The following is a 10,648-nucleotide window of genomic DNA, read 5'->3' on the forward strand; positions in this document are numbered from 1 at the left end:
ATTCAATTAAAATTCATTTGTTTCTCTAAGAAGTCTACCTGTAAAACTAAAACATAATAGCCGTTCCATAAATGCCTGGGGCGGGGGGAACAGCACATTTTTACTTTGCATTCACATGAGAATACTTCTGAAAGGACAATCAAGTATAGCTCTGTCTTCAGATCTGCTACACAAATGCTCGCTCTCCAATCCCTCATGCACTGCAGTCATGCCGGTCACTTGCCTGCCATAAAGTAACTGGAGATCTATTGCACTAAGAGTAACAAAGTAACAAAAATGCAACCTACCTGGTAAATTCTTATGATGTAAGCCAAAAAAGACAATGTTTTAATTTGAGCAGCGATAAAATCGGCATATAATTCCTTGTTATAAAGTTTATGTTGCCTGAAATTAAATTGAACAGTGGTTATGATTTTCTTCCTCCTCTTTAATACCTCTGTTCAGAAAATTCACAGACATTTCAAATTACATCATCTTGTAGTGAGGTTCTTGCTTCATAAGGGAATAAAATCATCATGGGAGAGCCCATTTTCAACAAGCTCTCTGCCATTCAAATTCCCAGCATCTTGTGCTCTAAGCAGAAATGCACTGCCCTGAAGCAGCCACACAATTTTCAACTTTCTACAGAAAGCCAAGCCAATACATCAGCATCAAACATTTGGCTCCGCTTCCCTAACTGAGGCAATGTTTTTTCTCCAAGCAATATTCCCTCCCAGACTTGTCTGTCTCTCTCAAGCTTCAACTACTTATTCAGATCATCCGGGCAGACAGGGAAAGACAGAGATCTTATTCTTGCTGCCCTGCTCAGCACTACTTGCTGCTCCTTAGAAACATCTCTCTCTGAAGCAGGAAAAGCAACACCCATATCTGCAACATCACAAGGCTTCACCTAAGCTATACCTTGGAAGAGCAAAAATGTATCACTGGTGGTATTAGATTAAACAGCAAGTGTCCTAGCTAACATGGTCTCCATCACAAACTATCTGTGGTAAAACGGATTTCTGTCAGAAACTCTAATTAAAAAAAATGCATTATCAAATAATAAATTGGGATCTACTGCACAACTATGGATTTTATCAGTGACATATAATGGAAATATTAAGATTTGCCAATTACTTCACTTACAAAACTTTGAAAATTTTAAGTCAAATAATCATTGCTACTTTTGAGATTACAAGCAGTAAGACTAGAAGCAAAAATCACAGGATATAAAACAAAAATATTTTGGGTGATATTGAATGGCAGGTTTAAGTAGTTTATCCCAAATATCATCAAAATACTGCTAAAATGCTCTTACCTTGCTTGAGCAGAAACCTGTATTATAATAGTGTTCATAATCAAAGGCACAAATTCAGCTACTACATTGTGAATGTTCAGTTTGTAGAGCTTAAAAGAAAAATAAAGTATTATTAGAGAAATTTACAAGTCACACACTCAGTCAACTTATTTGAGAGCTAATCAGAAAAAATGAAGAAATCTCAGTGGCTTATTTTTAGACCATATTTTAATCTCAAAAATACGTTACAGTCATTTTTACTAATATGTTAGCCAGCAGAAGTTACACAAGCCATTCAGTAATAAAAAGTATTTACATGCAAAATACTGGAGTATACTAACCTGATACATAAGAACAACAATAATAGGTAGCTCAGCCAAGACCTTTAGAGATAAAGATCCCCTGGGAATTATAGAATGCTGAAAGAAAGAATACATGTTTTATAAACAGTTTAATTATTAATTCAAAAAAGTATTTGAAATACATTTTTAAAGAAACTGCTCATTTTAATAGCACTATATTTAGCGATAATAACATTTAAAAAAAATTACAAAACCATTTGGTATTGTATTAAATAAAAATCCTGTAATTACAGCTGCATAGAAAATAGCTGAAAAGTTTCAATCAGCTTCTACAAATAAACCTTGATAAGAAAAACAAGCAAAAAGAAAGCCCATTACCTTCACCTGCCCTTATGATTTGGGGTATTGTGATACAGTCAGTCTCACAGTTAAAGAGCAGTTAGAGTACTCACTGTTCTCGTTTCACTGTCTTCTCGTTCAGGGTTTACTTTCACCACAATTGTTGTAATCATGCCAACCATTTCAGGAGTAGGAACAGTGTTCTCCGGAATCACCTGAGGATTCTCAAAATACCGATTCTACAAGCAAAGAGCAGAAGAAAAATATAATAATGCTAGTAATGGTCAAAAGGCCATTTATCTCATTAGAATTCCTCTATATAATTTTTCCCCCCAACTTATTGCTGACAGTTTTTTCTTCTCTGCACATGGCATTTACACTGCAGTATCTACTAGGACTACACACATGTCCTGCAATCTTTCACTCCCACTACAGCAAGAAGCAGAAAAGCATCCCCAACCAAGGCGGCTCTTTTGCTAAAGAAAAACATTCGAACAGATACTCTGTATCAGTGAGGAAGAGCAGGCGATGGCCTCCACAGAGATCAAGCACACTGAAGAGCTCTACCTGCTGGAAAGTACATCACCTCACCCTTCCCTCAAAAAAACCCATTTGGCTACATGGACACCACTGCAGTCAACTGACGAGTGCTTTATTATATGTTTAGCTCAGTTTTCTCATACTAGCAATACTGTGCTAGAAACAGAAGGTTTTCTAATTCAAAATCTAAATTCCTCCATTTTTAGATGTACTTTTGTTAAATATTTTTATTAAAACTATATTCACGTTATATCACTAGATACAAAAGTAATTTTATCTCTAAAAGATATTAACATAATTAAGAAATAAAAACTAGTTTTCTGACTATAGCAAGGGCAATTTAAGAAATAAAAAGCTTACCACTACTTTTGGAAGTTCCTTGTAAATCTGTTTCACAAAGTCCAAAAAATGATGGATCTAGGAAGGAAGAAGTCAGTTTACCATAAAGAAGAAGAAAAAAAAAATTTTAAAAAAAAAATCACAATTTTAGAATCTCTGTATTAACAGTACAATTACATAAAATCCTTAGTCACCACTAGATTATATTTTTCATGATAATTAAAAAGACTCTGAAAGCTTTCTCCTATTTCCTTCTGTTCTGCCAATATTAATTCAAATTGCACTTAGAAAGAATCCGATTTACCTATCATGTCAACATAGTTCCAATACAGTATTACTAGAAATAATTACTACAAACCAACTAAGTCTTCCCAGGACAAAATCAACAAAAGAAAGCAACAGAATAAAAATGCAAACTTTCAAATACTCCTTCATGAGTCACAAGAGAGAAGCGGGAGGGGAAGACAATCATAATATTCCTTTTCCAGGATTTTCCCTTCACAAACTAAAAAGGCACCAATTCTCTTCCCTTCTGTGGGAATTTTATTCCTTAGTCTAATCATACTGCCCATAAACACTTAGAGCAAAGACAACCAGGCTTTAACAGTTTGTGTTTTCCCAGGGGTGCTAGCACTATGCAATTCTCTTTTAAAAATTACTTTAAGGTAAAAAAAAAAAAAAAAAAAAAAAAAAAAAAAAAATGGTTACCACAACAGGTCAGCCAACATAAAAGGACAGCAGGAAAAAACCAAACCAACCAAGCAACCCACTTGAACAAAATAACAATTCTGAAGAGCATAGTAGTAAGTTCTATACCATATAACAAGATTTATGACTTACTTCTTGAGTGATTGCTGGTCGGAACTGTTTGTGCAATTCAATAATTATTCTTAAGCAAATCAGTACGTTTTCTTCATTCTCTGTCTGAAAAAAAGAGAATCTTTAGTGAGCCTACTGCTGCTTTCTTCAACTACTCTGTAAGTACTTCAAAATCCTATAAAATTATACTCAGCAACCTACAAGTGCCCCATTAATATGAATTTGCATGAGCAAGATGCCTTTCCTTGGAAACAGCTTTACCTTGCAGCCTTAAGAGTATGGCTAAAATTAAGTTCACCCCTACTGGAACAAAAAAACAGAAGTTTCAATCACTCTATACCATCAGACCTGTTTCTAATACCCTACAGACAGAGACATACAAGAGGGGCTATTTACACACCAAGACACCTCCACACAGAGCAGGTTATTTTCTATGAGCTTCAAATGACAATGTTTTCAATTCCAAGTAAGAAAAAAACCAAAGTCTCTAGAGTAAGGTATCTGCCCTTATATAAGCCAGAAATTGTTCACGAATGAAATCTTGTCTAGCATGAGAACAGTTCCTTACATTTGTAAAATCCAAGTTTCTAAAGGGCAGAACAGAACACGCAGAAAACCTGTAGATAGTAAGATATCACACTGGTGAAGCCTAAATAGAATGCCCTTCCACTCTTGCTCCAGAAGCACAGCTATTTAAAATCCTACCCCCAGCAATTTTTGAAGATGAGGAAAGAAGAGGAAAATCTTTCTGAAAATTTGAAACAATTTTAAGAGGAAAAAAAAAAATACCTCTAGAAATCTAAACATCACAGACAGGATATTTTTGGTATGAAGACGGAGATGTTCATTTGTTGGTATTCTGTGAATTATTTCAAGCACTAGCTTTCGGAGTTGCTGTGGAAAAAAAAAATGGAAAAAATAAAGATATGATAGAACTTTTTAAAAGCCCACAAAAAACAGCAACTGGTTGCAACATCTTTTCAGCTTAATACTTCCACATGCTTAAAAAGAAAAAAGCCATTTTACTTCACGTAGACATACGCTTACATACAAACACATAGTTTCCTGCTACCCACATATGTGAATTAGGCAAATTTAGCAAATGTGCAGTTGAAAAATGCAAGTTATCAGACTTTTTTTAAGGAACTCAATTTTAAGTATTTAATGACATAGAGTCAACTTTTGCCTTTCATTCCGCAGTAAAGTCAGTAATTTGTAAGTGTGTCATATTTCAGTGAGAAAGCCAATTCTGTTGCACCTAGTTTTTCCTCATTTTTCACAGAAGCCCAAATTTGCAAAGTTTATAAGTAACTTATTTAGAAACTGGACTTCTTCAATTTCACTCCAAATGACATCTATTATTAACAACAAAGCCTATACATAAATCAGTTCATTAGATTAATCAAGTACTTCACTGAACGAGTAGTCTGCTGCACACACTGCAAAAAGGTAAGAGATGCTCCACACAGTTTACCTGTGCTGGCTTCTCCTGCAGAAACTGAACTTCTCCGTCCTGTAGAAAGGTGAGAAACCTAGGGATAATGTGTTCCAGGAACGTAGAATATTGAGGGGATGATGTCACATTCTAGTTAACAACAACAACAAAAAAAAAACACACCAAAAAATGGGGAGACATATAATAGACATTATACAGATGATACTAAGTTACATTCAAAGCCACTATTAAACGTCTTCAGTGACTTTTTAATAGACTCAGTGATTACGCATCTGCTGACACACTACAGAGCACTTAGTGAAATAAACAATAGTAAATACAAATTAATCTCTTTCCTCCAATCCCGACTGACTGTAATATGATTTTTTTTCTATTTTAACACTGTCACTTCACATAGAAAATAAAATTGGCATAACATACAGCTATTTTAAATGGGGGGAGGGGGGGAAACCACACTGTAGATGTTCTTGAACAAGAAGGATTGACAAGCACACTCGCATTTCATTGCTCTAGGATTCCCAAGACTTTTCAGCCACTGTTAAATTGAGATTTTAGTTATTTCTGCAAATATGTGTACACGCATACATCACCCAAACTGAGCATTACTTTCCACTACGAAAACAATCTTGCACTACTGTCCACTTGTGAAGGCAGAAGAAATATTAGATGAGTAAGCTTCCTCCATCTGCAACTGCTGCATCTGCCTTAAGAAAATTCTAACTTGGCCACTGTGAGGTTTATTTGCAAACTCAGCTGTAGTTTATGTACGTGCTGTTAGGCAATTCTCTGAAGTATCTGTGATACTGGTCTGTTAATAAAGGTACAAATAAGAATGCAGCATTCTTTTGAAAAATCTATATAGGTATTTCACAGGTTTATTCACATTATTCCTTGAATAACATAAAAGTTTTTTAAAGCCACCTCCTTTTATACATTTCCACTGCTATTCACTACTTTGCAGTAAGATTTCTTAACATGCAACCATAAATCATATTACACTAGGCACTGTGCAAACAAAGGGTTTTTTATCTCAAGGGCTTTCAAGAAAGCAGAGCTATATCACAAGAAGAGCACAAAAACATTTTAAATGCATGTGCTGGTTTTGGCTGGAATAGAGATAATTTTCTTCATAGTACCTAGTATGAGGCCATGTTTGGGATTTGTGCTGAAAACAGTGTTGATAACACAGGGATGTTTTAGTTACTGCTGAGCAGCGCTTACACTGAGTCAGGGCCTTTTCTGCCTCTCACCCCACCCCACCAGCGAGCAGGCTGGGGGGGCACAAGAAGCTGGGAGGGGACACAGCCGGGACAGCTGACCCCAACTGACCCAAGGGATATTCCAGACCATAGGACATCACGCTCAGTATATAAGGTGGGTGAAGAAGAAGGAAGGGGGGACGTTTGGTGTGATGGCGTTTGTCTTCCCAAGTAAGTAATCGTTATGCGTGATGGAGCCCTGCTTTCCTGGAGATGGCTGAACACCTGCCTGCCGATGGGAAGTAGTGAATGAATTCCTTTTGCTTTACCTATTAAACTGTCTTTGTCTCAACCCATGAGTTTTCTCATTTTTACCCTTCTGATTCTCTCCCTCATCCCACCACAGGGGGAGTGAGTGAGTGGCTGTGTGGTGCTTTGCTGCTGGCTGGGGTTAAACCATGACAATGCAAGACAGGATATTATCAACAGCAGATTAGCCCGCGTCTTCTCTTCCCCTCAAAGGTCTTCCAAAGAAAGTCTGTCTGTATCTTCTCCTCCTCCACCCCTGCTATAGTCTTTCCAATTTTGAAAGACTCCTAACCTCCCCAGCTTTATGCCATGAGAACGGTCCTACTTTGGAGGAAGAAAGGAAGGAAAGTTTCCAACAAGAAATGGAACTTCTTGGAAAGTGGCTCACAAATCCATTCAAGGAAAAGTATACCTTCACAAACCCAGCTTAAATTTCTGAAAGCACCTTCCCAATATCTTTGCTAATTATCTGCAAAGAGCAGAAAATTAGCGCCACTCCTGATATCTGTGAATTGCTCTTCTCAACCGTACAAGAAACTAAAACTCCCACTACTCTAACCAAGTTCAGGATTATACTGCTGGCACAAAACATCAGAAGCAGCAATGGAGGTTGATTCCGGAAGCTTTTTCTCCTCCAAAACAGAGACCAGAAAGACAACGAATAGACTCCTCTCTCCCCATTTGGAATCTAGAATCTCTATGAAGAAATGGAGAAGGAAAAAATTCCCCTTCAAACAAATAACTTCTGAGAAACAAGATTCAAAACTATCAAATGTTTCCATCCAGAAATTGGTTTAAAAGAGTAATATCCTCTGCTAGCCTAGAACAATGCCCTAACAACTAGCCCAACAACTGGCACTGTCAAGTTTTTCACTTGAAGTGAAAAATAAAACCTGCTAACTTTATAGCTATTGGAAGCTGAAGTAGGCGACAGAGAAGAGTTAATAGGGAGACTATGGAAACAGAAGATGAAAAGAAACCACCTAGCGTAACAACGTGCAACAATACTGCCCGCAACCTCCAAAGGAAAAAAGGAAACTCAAACTGTATTAGCGGTTCCTCTTGCTCCCTCAAGTATTTTCCAACAAACAGAACTGTATTTCAGCATAAGTCAATTCATCATCTCTTTATGTAGGATCACGCTACAGAACCAAGCGAGTTCCAAGAGAACACTATCAAAACAAACATCGAACAAGTTCTTCCCTACTGAAGACAAGAGCAAAAAGAATCAACTAAGCCTTCAGATTCTAAACAGGTCACTAGACTAAGCTGTTAAAACAAACTGTTTCAGAGACGGCAAGTCAGCTTTAACAGATACAAAACTCCACAAGGACATTTTTAGATAGTCACTTATGGTAATATGAAGCTCTGCTCACCCCATGTGCATATAGATGCAGAACTGTCACAGACACCTACTTCTTTGCTTATACACACTAAGCAAGGATTAAGCCTTTTAACTTTTCTTTATTATACAGTTACACTAGCTCTAAATTTATTATTCCACTATGTTAACCTGAACTAAACAAAAAAATTCACCTGACAGGAAATTCGACCGATAACTCAGAAACAACTAAAATTGGCACAGCTTTCAAAATCCAGTACCTGTTGGATGTAACTTTGTATAAAGCTTACTTAAAAATATCCAAAGACATTAAACAGGCCTAGAATGTGTATTTATGTTTCCATATCACGGACTAAGCAAGATCACTTCAAACAAAGCAGGTAAGGACAGAATACGTTATAGTGGTAGCACATTTTTTAATCGCAACATGACTAAAAAACTAGATACAGAGAGAATTACAGTGATTCTAAGATCTTGAACTTATTCTACAAAACAAGTTGTCTATAATTTCAGAACAGACACATAATACCTAAGTATTCAACTAAAGTATAATTTCTGCTAGCAGAGGGTTGGTTTAACTTGTGTCTCACTTTTTTTCCACTGCTCATCTAAACTTGATGGTCCATCACTATGCAAAAGATGTCACTGGAGCCATCTCCACTCCTGACATCAGATTCTGCATTTGACAACTCCTCCCTCACTTCTATACTATGGAACTACTCAGAGGAATCAGAGGGGCCTCTGCTTCATGAGGGCACAATACACATTGAACTAAATAAAAGAAAGTTTAAATATAGAGATTTCATATCGTTCAACAAAATGGAAGAAAAATCTATTACTTCACCTTCATTTAAATGCTTACTGAATAAAGATTAGAGAATGAAAGAGCTCTCTAAGTCCAAATGTTGTAATTTTTCAATAATTACAATTCCTGCCTAATTCCTAAATACAAACCTAAAATCAATGACTTAGAACAATATAAATCATAACTCACAAGATACTAATATTAATATTTTAGCCACATAACATCAGAAATCAAACCAACATATATTAAGCACAAGAAAGGCTGCCATTTCAGACAGGTGGGGTTTTTTGGTGCGGTTTTGTTGCATGAGTTGGGTTGGGTTGTTTTTTTTTTTATTTACCTCAAAATTCTCACTGACTTCTTGCATCATTTTCAATTTGGTTTCATCAGCTGAAAATGGAAATTCAAGCAAAAAAATTAAATGTAAAACTCCATCATGAAGGAAAACACCAGGCTCAATGATCAAAGAAGCAATCAGATCTTATCAGTTTAGCTATCACCGCCCAATTATAAGGCACGCAATTCTCACAAACAACAGTCACACAACTGCACACGCACACAGCTCGCTCACTTTGGCTCATGCAAGTATTACTCATCACTTTGCTTCTTCAAAAGTCAAAACTCAAACAAAATTCAAAGTGAATTCAACACACATTTATCAACTGCCTACACAGTAATGCAACGTTTGTGAAACAAACTATTGAAGAACTGTAACTTTCAATAGAAAAAAGTATCTTACGTGTATTGACATCAGTAAGAGCAGCCACAAACTGAAGGTATTTTTTCATCAAAGTGGTTTGGTCCACCACCGTAGGCCCTTGTGCTGAAACGAATGCCATCTTGGAGAAGGAAGGATCAGCTTTCAGTACATAAAATCAAGATCAACACACCTACAAAAAAATTTAAAAAAAATTTGTTAGTTTATGTGGCTAGTTAACAGCAGCTATCACATCACCTACATCCATTATTTTGATATAATGAAGAAGACACATCTTTTCCAAAAACCACAACTATCACATTTAGTTAGGCTTACAAATACAATGCCTAGCGTGTACAGCACGCAATATCACAGGAACAGACTTCCAGATACAAGTGGTTACTGGGCTCTTCACACCACAGCGTAAACATTCACGCGTTTTGTTTGGTTTCGTTTCTCGCCGAAGCAGCAGCAGGCTCAGGGATGCTCCCGGCGCCGCACCCCTGTTATTCTGTCTTCCGATCCGGCCGGGTCCCAAACCTACCGCTACCCTTCCGCCAGGACTCGCTCCCAGAGGTGCCACAAGTTGTCCTGCCGCCACGAGCTGCCTTTCTCGCTTGTACAGAAACCTGAAATCAAATTCAGCTTGAAAGACCGGCAACCTCTCTCCTCACCTCGGCGCCTTCCTGTCAGCTCTCCTACACAGCCCGCTTCAGCCGAACCGCCCTTCACGGCGCCTGTCGCGACCAACAGATGGGGGTGCCCCGCAAACACCCCAACCCGGGTCCCCCCCGGCTGCACCAGGGCCGGGGCGCTGCCCGCAGGGCCCCGCGTACCCTTACCTTCCCCGCCGCAGGGCTGCTCGCCACTGGGTCGCTCCCCGCTGCCCGGACGCCATCACGCCGACGCCATTCCCGCCGAGGCGCCCACCTTGTGAACACGGGCACCCGTGAACGGCTGCAGCCACGCTTGCCCCTGTCCCTCAGCCCCCCCAGTTCCCGTCCGAGGCCCGAGGCCTCCGAGCGCCGTGCTGGCGGGGCTCCGGCCCCTTCCTCCTCCCCGTGGCGCGCCGGTTCCGCCCCACAGGCTGCGCCGCGCCGGGCCTCGCCTCCCGCCGCTTTGCTTCACCCCGCCCCCGCGCCCAGGCCCGGGCCCGACCGAGGCGCTGTCGCCGCCGCGCCCGGCGCTCCTCACCCCGCGGCTCACCGGGCTCGGCCAGACTTGG

At 39.0% G+C, this 10,648-nt stretch overlaps 1 protein-coding gene and 1 non-coding gene across 2 annotated transcripts in view; both read right to left on the bottom strand.

Moving 5' to 3' along the window:
- The window catches only part of TRRAP (transformation/transcription domain associated protein), a 102,092-nt gene extending 92,480 nt beyond the window's left edge, over positions 1-9,612 (bottom strand). Inside the window, exons 1-10 of the mRNA XM_050906188.1 lie at positions 9,466-9,612; positions 9,067-9,116; positions 5,090-5,200; positions 4,405-4,509; positions 3,637-3,720; positions 2,818-2,874; positions 2,031-2,156; positions 1,618-1,695; positions 1,298-1,386; positions 288-384 (exon numbers count right to left, since the gene is read on the bottom strand). Coding sequence (XP_050762145.1) covers positions 288-384; positions 1,298-1,386; positions 1,618-1,695; positions 2,031-2,156; positions 2,818-2,874; positions 3,637-3,720; positions 4,405-4,509; positions 5,090-5,200; positions 9,067-9,116; positions 9,466-9,565 — 897 coding nt within the window. The 5' untranslated portion in view covers positions 9,566-9,612. The remainder of the gene's footprint in view (positions 1-287; positions 385-1,297; positions 1,387-1,617; positions 1,696-2,030; positions 2,157-2,817; positions 2,875-3,636; positions 3,721-4,404; positions 4,510-5,089; positions 5,201-9,066; positions 9,117-9,465) is intronic.
- On the bottom strand, positions 9,194-9,336 carry LOC127022677 (small nucleolar RNA ZL1). Its single transcript, XR_007767370.1, has one exon. It is a non-coding gene; the product is annotated as a small nucleolar RNA ZL1 (small nucleolar RNA).
- Positions 9,613-10,648: the final 1,036 nt, after the last annotated feature.

The sequence above is a fragment of the Gymnogyps californianus genome, chromosome 15 (assembly GCF_018139145.2).
Source record: "Gymnogyps californianus isolate 813 chromosome 15, ASM1813914v2, whole genome shotgun sequence".
NCBI lineage: Eukaryota > Metazoa > Chordata > Aves > Accipitriformes > Cathartidae > Gymnogyps > Gymnogyps californianus.